Here is a 16,525-nt window from a genome sequence, read left to right on the forward strand (position 1 = left end):
TGTAGGATGCTCTCTAGGATGGCAGTGTAGGATGCTCTCTATGATGGACGCTCTCTATGATGGCAGTGTGGGATGCTCTCTATGATGGCAGTGTGGGATGCTCTCTATGATGGCAGTGTAGGATGCTCTCTATGATGGCAGTGTGGGATGCTCTCTAGGATGGCAGTGTAGGATGCTCTCTATGATGGCAGTGTAGGATGCTCTCTATGATGGCAGTGTGGGACGCTCTCTATGATGGCAGTGTGGGACGCTCTCTATGATGGCAGTGTGGGACGCTCTCTATGATGGCAGTGTAAGATGCTCTCTAGGATGGCAGTGTAGGATGCTCTCTATGATGGCAGTGTAGGATGCTCTCTATGATGGCAGTGTGGGATGCTCTCTATGATGGCAGTGTGGGATGCTCTCTAGGATGGCAGTGTAGGATGCTCTCTATGATGGCAGTGTGGGATGCTCTCTATGATGGCAGTGTGGGACGCTCTCTATGATGGCAGTGTGGGACGCTCTCTATGATGGCAGTGTGGGACGCTCTCTAGGATGGCAGTGTAGGACGCTCTCTAGGATGGCAGTGTAGGACGCTCTCTATGATGGCAGTGTAGGACGCTCTCTAGGATGGCAGTGTAGGACGCTCTCTATGATGGCAGTGCAGGATGCTCTCTATGATGGCAGTGTAGAATTGCTCCAGTATGTTCTGGGTAGAATTACACTCGGAAACTATATATAAATAACATCTGACAAACAGCCAATGTGCAAATGAAGACTAACTATGCAAATAATACATAGAAAGATCTCACTGAGTACAATAATATTGAGGGAGCCCAAGTGTTGCATAGATAGTGCTTTGAAAATGGATAATTGTAATGTTGCCAAATTATTGAAGAATTGCCAATTTTTTACCATTGTTTAAAAAGATAGAGATGAACCAAGTAACATAGCTTAACATTGGTGGTACACAAATTATTGGAAGTCATTCCAAGGGACAATATAAATCTTCATTGGGAAAGTACTAATTAATCAAGAGACACAAGAGACTTCTGACACTGGGTGAGAGTGTGTTCAGCATAGATTTGTTATAAGGATGTTGTATTTTACTAATTTGATTGTATTCTTAGGGGAGTAACAATGAGGGGTAATGAAGGCTGTATGTTTAATGTAATCCACACGATTTTTAATAGGCCTTTTAACGTTGTTCCATGCGTCAGTCAGATCAATCAAGTAAATTCCCATGAGGTTCCAAAGAAAAGGGCAAAATAGATGTAAAATTGGTTCAATACCAGGAAGCAAAGTTATGGTTGATGGGTGTTTTTATTTGGTAACTGCAAAGCTCAGTATCAGTTCCTTGTGTTTTGCAATAGTTACTAAAACCCTCAGCCTAAATGATAATGAAGTTAATTTGTAAACATTTAGCAAAGGCTACATGGTTGACAATGAGGAGGAAGGCTTTAGATGACAGGAAAATATAGATGGTGTGATAAGTTGGGTACAAAGATGAAAAATCAAATTTAGTCCCAAAAATCATAAGGTTATGCAGTTAGAGAGTTGCAACACAAGGGAAAATATAATAAACAGGTGAATAATGAATGTAGAGAACAGGAGGAACTTGGAGTTTATGTGCATATATCCTTAAAAGTAGCTGGGAAAGCCAATTAGATATTTTTAAAAAGACACGAGATGCCATCCTTTATTGGTTAACATATAGAATATAAGGACAGCAAGTTTATGCTTGATAACACCCACAACATGCTGGAGGAACTCAGCAGGTCAGTAAGCACCTATGGAAAGAAATAAAGAGTTGATATTTCAGGTTGACACCCTTCTTTAGGATCAGGGTCTCAGCTCGAGCCGTCGGTCCCTTATTCCTTTCTATGTAGCTGCCTGACCTGTTGAGTTCCTCTAACATTGTGTGTGTGTTACTATGGATTTCCAGCATCTTCAAAAATCTCTTGGGTGTTCTAGTCAACAAAACAGGGAAGGTGTAATAACACAGGAAAGGGTGCAGAGGAGATTTAGAAAAATGTTGCCAGGATAAGAATTGTAGCCATGATGCAAGATTGGATAGGCTAGAGTTGGAACAGGGGTGGATGAGGTGAGAATCTTGTACAAGCTTGTGAGGCATTTGGACAGAGTAAATGGAAAGGACCTAAGCAAAGGAATCAAAATGCAGGCTAGAATTAAAGTAACTGGTAGAAAGATTAAAGGAAAAATTAAATTTTTTTTTTTACCCAATGGAACCCACTGTTTCAAACGATGATAGAAAACCCCTTGCCACATTAAAACAGCGTTAGGACATGGAGGTTTCATAAGATATTCACGAGAATGACCCAGTGAGTAAAAGGGTTACCGTATGAGGAGCGTTTGATGGCTCTGGCTGGAGTTTAGAAGCATGGGGGAGGGGGAAGCTCATTGAAACCAATTGAATATTGAAAGGCCTAGACAGAGTGAACGTGGAGAAGATGTTTCCTATACTGGGGGGAGTCTCAACCAGAGGGCAGAGCCTCTATGATGCCCCCTTAGAACAGAGAGGAGGAGGAATTTCTTTAACCAGATGGTGGTGAACCTATGGAATTGAATTCCACAGATGGCTGTGGAGACCAAGTCATAGGGTATATTTAAAGCAGAGGTTGATAGGTTTTTTGATTAGTAAGGGCGTCAAAGATTACGGGGCGAAGGCAGGAGAATGGGTGTGAGAGGGATTATTAAATCGGCCATGATGGATTGAAGGTGCAGACTCAATGGGCCAAAAGGACTAATTCTGTTCTCATGTCTATGGTCTTTCTTGAAGGGCCATAATCCACAGGGCGATGAACCCAGTGTTGGAATGTGAGATTAGGCTGGGAAACTTACTTTCAACAGACGCAGTGGACCTAATGGTACTTGTCTGTGCAGTAAATTCTTTACAATGCTGTGATTTGCTCTGTTCCCAGTTCATCATTGAGTCCCACAATGATTCTTAATCTTAACGAGCTAAAGGACCAGATTCTTTTTGTTTCTGTCTCTTCACCTCCATGCCAACAAATAAATGGTGACCCCATTCATTTGGATAGAGTTGCTGATATTTGCTTAGAGAAGTATGTTATGACTCATTAATTTCTTTTAATTAATGTTAATAATAATTCAAGTTGAAACAATTTTAACATAAGTTTATGCTTTCACTTGGTTTATACGAAACTTTATTTGTGTTAATTATTGAAATGTACTTCCACAATAACCAGGACTTGCTGTTCTTCAGTTAAGTACACTTCCTGTTTGCTTCAACAGCTAAGGACAGATCTGTGACTCACCCATGCCTTGAGACAGATGTGGATGTATCGCTGTCTGAATATGGTTGCCGTTTGCTGATGTTGATGAACTTGGCAGCTTTGTGGACTGTGCAGCTTCAACCAGTGGACAGGGAGATGACCCCTGGGTGCAGGCATTTGTGGAATCTTCCTTGGCAGATGGACTAGAGGACTGTATCATTGCATTGTTCCCTGGTGGCAGGCCTGCAGAAATACCAGTCCATGGAGGTGAGAATCCTACTGGCAGGGTAAAGCCTGCAGCAAATACACGACGGAAAATAAATATACGTTATTTATAAAATGTCCTCCGTATGTTAAAGCATGCCATTTCTCTCTTGTCTTCTTACAGATACAGGTCCGCTGATTTCTCCTGCAGCTTCTAATCCTCCGGCCAGAGTACAATTCCGGAAGGGAGGTACAGGAGTCTTGGGTCCTACACCACCAGGTTCAGGAACAGTTATTATCCTTCACCCATCAGGCTCCTGAACCAGCGTGGATAGCTTCACTCACCTCGACACTGAACTGATCCCATAGCCTATGGACTCACTTTCAAGGATTCAGCAGCGCATCTTCTCAGTATTATTTATTATTATTATTTCTTTTTATCTTTTCTCAGCTCAAACTATTCTAGCGATGCTTAGAGTTATAGTTTTCTGGAGATTTACGTAAATATTACTGCATAAGCCTCATTGTTTAATGTTGTTATGTAGTGACTTTGGGAGGTCACCAGTTCACAACTGGGATGATACCAGTTGTAGATATTACTATTGGGACAAAGTTCCAGAGTCTTTGAATTTCTTTTAATTCTGTATATTTCTGGTGTTTTTCACTTACTGATTTCTGTAAGTGATATGTGTTTCGAATGACTATATCTATGAAATAAGTGTCATTATTATTATTAATATTTGTATTTGCCCAGATTATTTTCTTTTGCACATTGTCAATCGGCTTTTTTTGTGTGTAGTTTTCATTGATTCTATTGTATATCTTTGTTGTACTGTGTCTGCAAGAAAATGAATCTCAGGGTAGTATATGGTCATGTCATAGAAAAGAACAGAACAGAAACAGGCCCTTCAGCCCATCTAGTCCTTGCTGAACCATTTAAACTGCCCACTCCCATCGACCTGCATCAGAACCATAGCCCTCCATACCCTTCATGTACCTATCTAAATTTCCCTTAAACGTTGAAATCAAGCTCACATGCACAATTTGCACTGGCAGCTTCTTCCACCCTCTCATCACCCTCTGAGTGAAGAAGCTTCCCCTCATGTTCCCCTTAATATTTTCACCTTTCACCCTTAACCCATGACCTCTAGTTGTAGTCCCACCCAGCCTCAGTGGAAAAAAGCTTGCTTGCATTTACCCTCTCCATACACCTCATAAATTTATATAACTCTATCAAATCTCCTCATAATTTTCTACATTCCATGGAATAAAGTCCTAATCTATTCAATCTTTCCCTATAACTCAGATTCTCCAGGCCCAGAAACATCCTTGTAAATTTTCTCTCTACTCTTTCAACCTTATTTACATCTTTCCTGTAGGTATGTGACCACAACTGCACACAATAATCCAAATTAGGCCTCATCAATGTCTTAGACAACTTCAACATAACATCCCATCTCCTGTATTCAATAATTTGATTTATGAAGGCCAATGTGCCAAAAGTTTTCTTATGACCCTATCTACCTGTAATGCCACTTTCATTGAATTATGCACCTGTATTCTCAGATCCCTTTGTTCTACCACACTCCTCAGCACCCTTTGGTTCACTGTGTTGGTCCTGTTGCAGTACAACAGCTCGTACTTGTTTGTATTGAATATCATCTGCTATTTTTCAGCCCATTTCACCAGCTGATCCAGATCCCCACTGCAAGCCATGATGGCCTTCCTTGCTGTCCACTACACCTCAGCCTTGGTGTCATCAGCAAGTTTGCTGATCCAGTTAACCACAGTATCATCCAGATTGTTGAGGAAGATGACAAACAACAAAGGACCCAGCACCGATTCCTGCGGCACACCACTAGTCGCAGGCCTCCATTAAGAGAGGCAACCATCTACTACCACACTCTGGTTTCTTCCACAAAGCCTGGTACGGAAACACCAATGCCTCTGACTGGAAGATCATACAAAAGGTAGTGGATTCAACCCAGTACGTCATGGGTAAAACCCTCCCAACCATTGAGCACATCTGCATGAAACGTTGCCGTAGAAAAGCAGTATCCATTATCAAAGATTCTCACCACCCAGACCATGCTTTTTCTCACTGCTGCCATCAGATAGAAGGTACAGGTGTCTCAGGACTCACACCACCAGCTTCAAGAATAGTTACTACCCTTCAACCGTCAGGCTCTTGAAAAAAAGGGGATAACAACATTCATTCTGTTTCTGGTGTTCCCACAACCGAAGGTCTTACATTAAGGACTCTTTATCTTGTTATTTCATGCTCTCGTTATTTATTGCTATTTACTTAGATTTGCATTTGCACAGTTTGTTGTTCATTGATCCTGTCTACAGTTACTGTTCTATAGATCTGCTAAGTATGCCTACAGGAAAATGAACCTCGGGGTGGTATGTGGCGACATGTATGTACTCTGATAATAAATTTTACTTTGAACTTCTGAACTTTGAGTAATGTCTGATCCAATTTACTACCTCATTTTGAATGCTGAGCAACTGAACCTTCTTGACCAGCCTCCCATGTGGGACCTTGTCAAATGCCTTGCTGAGGTCCATGTAGACACCATCCACTGTCTTGCCTTCATCCACTTTCCTGGTAACTTCCTCAAAAAACTCTACAAGTTTGGTTAGACATGACCTACCACGCACAAAACCATGCTGATTATCCTTAATCAGTCCACGTCTAGCCAAATACTTATATATCCAATCCCTTAGAATACCCTCCAATAACTTTCCCACTACTGATGTCAGGCTTACTGGCCTATGATTTCCTGGTTTATTTTTAGGGCCTTTCTTAAACACCAAAACAACATTGGCTGTCCTCCAATCCTCTGGTATCTCTCCTGTTGCTAAGGATGGTTTAAATCTATCTGCCAGGGCCCTAGCAATTTCTGCACTTGCCTCCTGCAGGATCTGAGGGAACTCCTTGTTAGCCTTGGGGATTTATCCACTTGAATTTGCATCAAGACAGCAAACACCTCCTCCTCCGTACTCTGTATAGGATCCATGAAGTTGATGCCATTTTGCCTCATTTCTATAGACTCTGTGACCATCTCCTCAGTAAACAAAGATGCAAGGAATTAATTTAAGATCTCCCTCCACCTCTTTTGGCTCCACATATAGATAACCATTCTGATCTTCCAATACATATATGTATTTTGATAATAAATTTACTTCGAGCTTATCTGTGCCACCACAAGCACTTATACTAGGTGTGGCTTCATTAACTGACTATAATCTGCTTGCAGGCTTTAAACTGACAGCAAGTAAGAAGTTCTTTAAATATCACTGTGGTACCATCTCCTGCACTGTCCATGGTCAGTTTGCTTTGTGAATGTGTAACCTTCTTATGTGCTTGGAAGCACAATAACATGAATCTATCCTCATAACAGTAGCCACAAAATTGCTGGGTTATATACAAAATCAATTTAGTTCACTAACTTCTTTCGATGGAGTAGATCTGCCATCTAACTTGCATAGGACTTTAGTCCCAGGGAATGTGTTTTGTGTCTCAGCTAGTGCCTTAGCCCAAAGACAATAATGGACAATAAATAAGGATGTTGCCAGCAAGTTCCACATCCTGTCAGCTAGTGTGTAAACATATCCCCGAGGTTTAGTAGTGTGATTATTTGTATCAGCTATGGTGTTCCACTAAGAGGTTATTTCCTTAAAGGAGAAGGCCTGTTTGTGACTTGGTTTAACATGGAGAGGTCAATGCACAGGCTGCCACCACATGGTTCAGGATTCAGTGGCACGGACTGCAGGATGACTGGGGACCCTTCACTGTTAATATCTTCAGTCATCTCCATCATTGAGATCTTGAACCTCTGCCCTAACCTTACTGCCATGGGTGACTCTACCAGGAGCTAAACTCCAAGCAGCATCACTCTCAAGATCTCAGGAACTCGTGCATCTCTCCACCATAACAAGGCGACTAACTTCAGAGAAGGAGTCCTTAAGGCTATCCATACATCAGTAGACTTAAACTTTTCCACTGATTTTAAACTTTTCTAATATTAACAATGGTTGAAATAATTTAATTTTAAAATATTTAAATTTATTTCTAAAGTTGCTCATCTATGAGTTGGGATAAACTTAATGGGCTGAAAGGCCTCCCAAGTAATGTTTCTATGAAAAGAGATGTTGAAAATTACGAATATGCAGCTGGAGTAAGTAAGGGAAAATTGTTTCCAGAGGTAGAAGAACCACTAATAAAATGATGCAGGTTTAAAGATAGTTGACAAAGTAACCTCATTTGGAAAACTACTTATACGTACTGAGTAGTTCAAGCTCAAGTATATTGTCATTCAACCATGCACATGTATACAGCTAAAGAAAACATCATTCCTCTGGGGCTAAGGTCAAAACACAGTACATATAGTCACAAAATAATATTAGCACAAGTCCCTGACAGGCATGGCTGAAGACTGACAGGTTGACGTAAAGTGCGAGGTGCATGTTTATGTTACTGGCACTATTATAATAAAACAAGCAGTCGTATAAATAAATGAAACAGCAGCAATAAAAGATGAAAAGTGACCAGTTGAGGATGAGAGTGTGTCTGTGAGTTGAACAGCCGGGTACTCTGTCAGGGGCTACATGTGTGCTGGGTGACACCACACCTATTGTCATTGTTATAGTCCACAATAAACTTGAAAGCGTAGCAGGGTCATATGGGGGGGCGTTGAGACTGGACCCAAGTGCAGGCGCAGACACTGAAGTACTAGTAACCGGATGGGACAAAACTAAAAAACGGGACAGGTCACAGACAGGGCTGGGGAAGCAGGACCAGGATGAGGGACTGGGAACAAGGAGCCTGGGGTGGACTCTGAGCTCAAGACTGGTCACGGACCCAGAGCCTGGGCCTCAACTCGGGCTCAGACCCCCAAACTAGGTGAAGACGTGACAAGGCCTGGGTTCTAGGAGTTGGAGACTTGGAGACTTCGGTTTCTGGAGTTCTTGGAGACCTTGGAGTTCTAGGGAGCTAGCCTCCTGGGCAGGACGCGGGACTCCTGGGCAGGACGCCAGACACAACCGACAGAGGCAAGGAACAGGAAGGGACAGAACCAACCACAGGGTAACAACAATCCAGCCTGGCTTACCCAACAGAGACAAGGGACAGGAGGGGACAGAACCAACCACAGGGTAACAACAATCCAGCCTGGCTTACCCAACAGAGACAAGGGACAGGAAGGGACAGAACCAACCACAGGGTAACAACAATCCAGCCTGGCTTACCCAACAGAGACAAGGGACAGGAGGGGACAGAACCAACCACAGGGTAACAACAATCCAGCCTGGCTTACCCAACAGAGACAAGGGACAGGAAGGGACAGAACCAACCACAGGGTAACAACAATCCAGCCTGGCTTACCCAACAGAGACAAGGGACAGGAGGGGACAGAACCAACCACAGGGTAACAACAATCCAGCCTGGCTTAACCGACGGAGGAAAGGGACAGGAAGGGACAGAGCTAACGGCAGGGTAACGACAATCCAGCCTGGCTTACCCAACGGAGGAAAGGGACAGGAAGGGACAGAACCAACCACAGGGTAACGACAATCCGGCCTGGCTTACCCAACGGAGGAAAGGGACAGGAAGGGACAGAACCAACCACAGGGTAATGACAATCCAGCCTGGCTTACCCAACGGAGGAAAGGGACAGGAAGGGACAGAACTAACGGCAGGGTAACGGCAATCCAGCCTGGCTTACCCAACGGAGGCAAGCGACAGGAAGAGACAGAACTAACAGCAGGGTAACGACAATCCAGCCTGGCTTACCCAGCGGAGGAAAGGGACAGGAAGGGACAGAACCAACCACAGGGTAATGACAATCCAGCCTGGCTTACCCAACGGAGGAAAGGGACAGGAAGGGACAGAACTAACGGCAGGGTAACGGCAATCCAGCCTGGCTTACCCAACAGAGACAAGGGACAGGAAGGGACAGAACCAACCACAGGGTAACAACAATCCAGCCTGGCTTACCCAACAGAGACAAGGGACAGGAGGGGACAGAACCAACCACAGGGTAACAACAATCCAGCCTGGCTTACCCAACAGAGACAAGGGACAGGAAGGGACAGAACCAACCACAGGGTAACAACAATCCAGCCTGGCTTACCCAACAGAGACAAGGGACAGGAGGGGACAGAACCAACCACAGGGTAACAACAATCCAGCCTGGCTTAACCGACGGAGGAAAGGGACAGGAAGGGACAGAGCTAACGGCAGGGTAACGACAATCCAGCCTGGCTTACCCAACGGAGGAAAGGGACAGGAAGGGACAGAACCAACCACAGGGTAACGACAATCCGGCCTGGCTTACCCAACGGAGGAAAGGGACAGGAAGGGACAGAACCAACCACAGGGTAATGACAATCCAGCCTGGCTTACCCAACGGAGGAAAGGGACAGGAAGGGACAGAACTAACGGCAGGGTAACGGCAATCCAGCCTGGCTTACCCAACGGAGGCAAGTGACAGGAAGAGACAGAACTAACAGCAGGGTAACGACAATCCAGCCTGGCTTACCCAGCGGAGGAAAGGGACAGGAAGGGACAGAACCAACCACAGGGTAATGACAATCCAGCCTGGCTTACCCAACGGAGGAAAGGGACAGGAAGGGACAGAACTAACGGCAGGGTAACGGCAATCCAGCCTGGCTTACCCAACGGAGGCAAGCGACAGGAAGAGACAGAACTAACGGCAGGGTAACGACAATCCAGCCTGGCTTACCCAACGGAGGAAAGGGACAGGAAGAGACAGAACTAACGGCAGGGTAACGACAATCCAGCCTGGCTTACCCATCAGAGGAAAGGGACAGGAAGGGACAGAACCAACCACAGGGTAACGACAATCCGGCCTGGCTTACCCAACGGAGGCGAGGGACAGGGTGGCTCCAAGACTCAAGGCGGCCGGTAACCTCAACAGGCTACGGAATCGCCAAATCCATAACTCACAGAATGAACTAGCCTTCCACCAGTGGGTTACTCCAAGCAGGGACTGGCAAGAATCTTGACAAGACAACCCCCTAACCACACTCAATCCCAGAGCCACCTATATTCCCAGCTAACAAGATGAGCATCAGGTGCAAATGCTTGAGTCCAACCGAAAACAAGGGACAGTCGGAGGACCTGGAGTCCGCGGACCGGAACATGAACCAGAATGCAGACTTCAGACTGGACCATGACACGCAGAAGCAGATACGTGAGTAATTTTCCAAAAGGACTTGGATAAGAAAACTAAGATGTGGAAACAGTCACTAAACTCTTAGGAATGAGCAGTGGAGTGCAACAATTTAAACAGTAATTTCAGAGACCAGCAGAATGGGACAAATAGTCTCTTTCCTGTACCATATCATCTATGCTTCCTTGAAAACAAACCAGCCATTCTTAAAAAAACAACAGAATGGGAAACACATAACTGCTCTCAGAAGACACTGGCATCTGCTCAGTTTCCAAATGGTGACCATAGAAGTATAACTGGCAGACTGCTTCAGCCAATGGCTGGACACAATTCCTCAAATGATGCTTTCAACCAAGTGTAACAATCTACAATGTTCTAAATCTCTGATTTTAGCACCAACCATGTAAAATCCAAAGCTGTGTAACATTGTGTAGACATCAAGGAGCTTCTTATTAATAATTTGCAGATTATCTCCTCCTCTCATTCTGTGTTCCACACAATTGACTACATACTGTAAAATCAGGGAAGCATGCCTGAGCATGTCAGTTAATACAAAGCAGGCATTAGCTGGCAATCTGCCAGCTTGCATGATCGTTCAAGGTTTAGGACATCTTACTGTTGAATCAACAGTTTGATCGTAAATCAAATATAACTTTAATGAATTTAGAAAAATACTGGACTACTAGTCTCCTATCTAAACCTTCACAGAACTTAGAGATTCTGAAGGTCACCACATGGGACTAATTTTTCTTTTGCTCTGAGTGTGATTCCCATTACAATGCAGCAGAAATGGGGCCACAAGTAAATGATGATTTTATGTTCCTTTTATGTGATTTCTCAAGTTTCCTTGCAGAGTTAGGGGTATATCTAAAAGGAAAAAATGAAAAATTGCTTCCAGGGCAGGCTCATATTTGCTGAGAGGCAAGAAAGATGGACTCAGGTCTCATAGCAAGCTCTGGATAGACCAAGGACAGGTCTTAACAACTTGGAAATGCAAAACTCTTTCTTCTGCATGTTCCCTAAGGGGCAGAAGGTCAATGGTCTTGACAACCTGCTTCAATTTGATTGCAGCTAGAAACCTCTACAGCAAAGTTGGATTGGATTTGGATCTCTGCTTATTTTAACTCATTTCCAAGCCTGAACTTGGGCACCTTCAACATAGGATACTAATTTTCTTCAACTCCAAATGAGGCAGATCAGGAGGGTATGCTCACTGAGATTTTATTCAAACTGGAGAAGAGAATGAAAACCAATGTTTTCTATTATAAATCAGGACCATTAAAATAAAGCAGATAACTAGGTATCGGTGCTCCGGATTTAGCAGCTTTGTCCTGTGTTGAATAACCAGTAGCCCATTTCCAACTAAACTTCACAAATATTTCACTTTCATTAAGAACAACTCGTGCCTTAAGTAATAGTTGCATCAATTGTCCTATTCTTACTATGTGAAACACTCACTATCTGGACTCAATTTTATTTCAGACAGTGTGCTGCTCTAAGCAGGGCAGCATTCTCAAACAGCTGCATCAAGGCACACTATGGTGCCAACCATGTCCAAAGTCAGTAACAAATCTTATATTTTCCCTTCCTATGCAAATCACTAAATATGAAATTAAGAAGTCAACGTGGGCAGTCGTCATTTCTTAATTGTGCTTGAAAAGCAAAAGACTGAAGGTGTCAGAAAGAAAAGGTCTGGGCATACTCAGCATACCAGGCTGAATTTTTCTATTTATAAAGATAAAGATTAGCCTTATTTACCACATCAAACATACAGTGAAATGCATCATTTACGTCAATGGCCAACATAGTCTGAGGACTGTGCTGGGGACTTCCAGCCAGTGTTGTCATGCTTCCGGCACCAATATAACATGTGCACAATTTACTAACCCTAACCTGTACATCTCTGGAATGTGGGCGGAAAGCAGAGCCTTGGAGAGAGAAACAGTTAACCTTTCAGACTAAAGGTTTTTTATCAGATGCCATCTAACTCATTGACTGTCTCCAGCATTATCTGTGTTCATTTCTTATCTATCTTAATCCCTTTTTGCCTGAAAATAGGATCTAACACTTCCCATTAAATGGTTGTATATAGTATCTGCAATTTAATTTTAACAACAGAAATCTTTCATGAAAACAAATTGTCCTAGGTGGCCTATTCTTTTTTTTCTATTTGTATTCCATCGCAATTCATTTTGATGCCTATCGCTAGACAAACATCTCCCTCAATTAATTTAAACAACATTTTCAAACTCACTGATTCCTAGTTTTTTCCACAAAAGATAGCTTCCTTTTTGCTTTAAAATGCTTGAGTCCACTCCTGTCAAAACCTTCAATCGTGTTAATCCGATCACATCTGCTGACTTGCATATGACCTCATTTGCTGAAAAATCCCTCCTCTCCCTCCAAGTACCAGACTGAGTCAGAGATCTGATTCTTTTCCAGGGTCTGTCGGACACTGATGACTCTTGCCATCAGTGGTCAAGCTGTGCCAAAAGAAAACCTTGGAAGAGTGTGGATCATTGGAAGGGAAGGTCATGCAACAGTGCCATGGGTGGGAGGGTTAGCTTTAAATGATGGCAAGTACAAGCAGTCACAACAGTAACTGGCCTCATGAACATTGGACAATCCAGCCCAAATGTTTCAAGTTCTCACCATTGTCAGAATGCTGTCCAACAGGAGTAAACTTTGAAAACTGCTCTTATAGGACACACCGCCATATATGCAATGCTCTTCCAGCTCTTGGGTGTGTCGCTACTGCATGAATGGATGCCACATTGCAGGAGGGAATATGAGATTTTTGAGAAGGAGGAGTACTTCCAAGTAATCAGAAGGATCAAAACAGACGGTGAAGAACAGTGCCTTCAGATGGTACGTACTTGGGCAAGAAGGCCATGGAGATATTCAGGTCTACTGCCAAACATTCTTTTTTTTAATTTTTTAAATTGAATTTTCAAATAGTTTACAGAATAGAAAGAAATAATATCAGCCCTCCCCCTCCCCTTAACCCCTCCCCCCAACACGTCCCTATATATGAAAAAAGAGAAAAGGGAGGAAAAAAAAGAAAGAAGGAAAGAAAAAAAACTAAGAAAGAAAGAGTGCCTGGATATCGGAAGATCCCCACATGCTCCAAGGAGTTCAAAATAGCTTTAATATATATATTTATTTCTTTCCCCAGATGGCCAATAACTTTATCTTCAGAGCACCTAGATATTTAATCCTATCTTTTGTAAATAAGGGCGCCAAATTTTCAGAAATATATCATATTTATTTCTTAAATTATAAGTAATTTTTTCAAGTGGAATGCAGCTGAAAATTTCATTCTTCCAACGATCCATACTTAAGTATGAATCTGATTTCCAAGTAACTGCAATAGCCTTTTTGGCTACTGCCAATGCAATTTTTATGAATTCTTTCTGATATTTGTTTAATTTGGGTTTCAGTTTTATCCCTTCAATATCACCTAGTAAAAATAATATTGGGTTATGTGGAAGTTGTCTTCCAATAATTTGTTCCAGTAAAACTCTTAAATTTGTCCAAAAAGGTTGAATTTTAAAACAAGACCAAGTAGAGTGTAAAAAAGTACCAATTTCTTGATTACATCGAAAACATTGATCAGATAAATTTGGGTTTAATCTATTTATTTTTTGTGGTGTAATATATAATTGATGTAAAAAATTATATTGTATTAATCTTAGTAGGACATTTGTTGTATTTGTCATACTGTCAAGACATAGTCTTGACCAACTTGTTTCATCAATTTTAATAATCAAATCAGTTTCCCATTTTTGTCTTGACTTATGAATTCCTTGTTTAATTGTCTGTTCTTGAATCAAACTTTACATACAAGAAATAAATTTTTTAATTTTTCCTTTTTGAATTAAAGTTTCTATTTCATTAGGTTTCGGCAATAACATTGTTTGACCCAGTTTATCTCTTAAATAAGCCCTTAATTGAAAGTAACAAAAGAGTGTTGTTTGATATTTTGTATTTATTCTTTAATTGATCAAATGACATTAATATACCTCTTTCAAAACAGTCTCCTATATATCTAATCCCTTTTTGAAACCAGTTATATAAAATCCATTGCAAAAGGAATAAGTTTATTTTGAATTAAAGGTCTCTTTGCTAATAAAGATTTCTTTATCTTATCATCAACATTTATCTTATTCCATAAATCAATCAAATGTTTTAATATAGGAAATTCTTTCTTTTCCCGTATCCATTTAGATTCCCATTTATATATAAAATCTTCTGGTATATTTTTTCCTATTTTATCTAATTCTATTCTAATCCATGCCGGTTTATCTTCATCAAAAAAAAGATGCAATAAATCTAAGTTGATTTGCTTTATAATAATTCTTAAAATTTGGGAGTTGTAACCCTCCTAGGTCAAATTTACATGTCAATTTTTCCAACGATATTCTTGACATCTTACCTTTCCAAAGAAACTTCCTCACACATTTATTCAACTCTTGAAAAAACTTCTGCGGCAGTTGTATTGGTAATGTTTGGAATAAATATTGTAATCGAGGAAATATGTTCATTTTTACAGCATTAACTCAACCTTCTAATATTATTGGTAACATCATCCACTTATCAAGATCCTCTTAAATTTTTTTCAATAATGGCAAATAATTTAATTTATATAAATTCTTTATATCGTTATCAACTCTTACACCTAAATATTTTATACCATTTATTGGCCATCTAAATTGAGTTACTAATTGACATTGACTATAATCTCCTTTAATAAGGGGTAAAATTTCACTTTTATCCCAGTTTACTTTATACCCTGATATTTTCCCATATTCTTCCAATCTAAAAGATAGTTTATGCAACGAATGCAATAGGTTTGTTAGATAAATCAGAACATCATCAGCAAATAAATTAATCTTATATTCCTCCTGATTAACTCTGAAGCCCATAATATCTGAATCGGTTCTAATTAATTCAGCTAATGGTTCTATCACCAATACAAATAGGACAGGTGATAATGGACAGCCTTGTCTAGTTGTTAACTGGAATGATGTTGAAATTTGACCATTTGTCACTACTTTAGCTTTGGGACTAGTATTTAAGGTTTTAATCCATTTTATAGAAGATTTTCCTAACCCATAATTTTCCAATACCTTAAATAAAAAGTCCCATTCCAATCTATCAAATGCTTTTTCTGCATCCAAAGCAACTGCCACACTCATTTCTTCCTTCTTTTGTGCCAAATGAATTATGCTAAGTAACCGAGTTACATTATCCGCCGATTGTCTATTTTTAATAAAGCCTGTTTGATATTAATTTTGGTAAATATTTAGATAATCTATTAGATGAAATTTTTGCTATTATTTTATAATTCGTATTCAACAAAGAGATAAGCCTATTTGATGTTGGTTTTAAAGGATCTCTATCTTTTTTTGGCAATACTATTAAGATCACTGTCAAAAAAGATTGTGGAAGTTTATGTGTTCTCCAATGATATTCTTGACATCTTACCTTTCCAAAGGAACTTCCTCACACATTTATTTAACTCTTGAAAAAACTTCTGCAGTAATTGTATTGGTAGTATTTGGAATAAATATTGTAATCTAGGGAATATATTCATTTTTACAGCATTGACTCTACCTACTAATGATATTGGTAACATCATCCATTTATCAAGATCTTCTTGAATTTTTTTCAATAATGGCAAATAATTTAATTTATATAAATTCTTTATATCATTATCAACTCTTATACCTAAATACTTTATACCATTTATCGGCCATCTAAATTGAGTTACTAACCGACATTGACTATAGTCTCCTTTAGTAAGGGGTAGAATTTCACTTTTATCCCAATTTATTTTATACCCTGATATTTTCCCATATTCTTCCAATCTAGAAGATAATTTAC

At 40.8% G+C, this 16,525-nt stretch overlaps 1 protein-coding gene across 9 annotated transcripts in view; it reads right to left on the bottom strand.

Annotated features, from left to right (window-relative positions):
* The window catches only part of LOC140730770 (uncharacterized), a 139,063-nt gene that overhangs the window by 99,939 nt on the left and 22,599 nt on the right, over nt 1–16,525 (bottom strand). For 8 of the 9 annotated variants that reach the window (XM_073051642.1, XM_073051649.1, XM_073051647.1 and 5 more), the window contains one exon: nt 3,279–3,530. In XM_073051642.1, coding sequence (XP_072907743.1) covers nt 3,279–3,530 — 252 coding nt within the window. The remainder of the gene's footprint in view (nt 1–3,278; nt 3,531–16,525) is intronic. The other variant, XM_073051645.1, reaches the window with a different exon arrangement.

Source organism: Hemitrygon akajei, chromosome 7, assembly GCF_048418815.1.
Source record: "Hemitrygon akajei chromosome 7, sHemAka1.3, whole genome shotgun sequence".
Lineage (NCBI taxonomy): Eukaryota > Metazoa > Chordata > Chondrichthyes > Myliobatiformes > Dasyatidae > Hemitrygon > Hemitrygon akajei.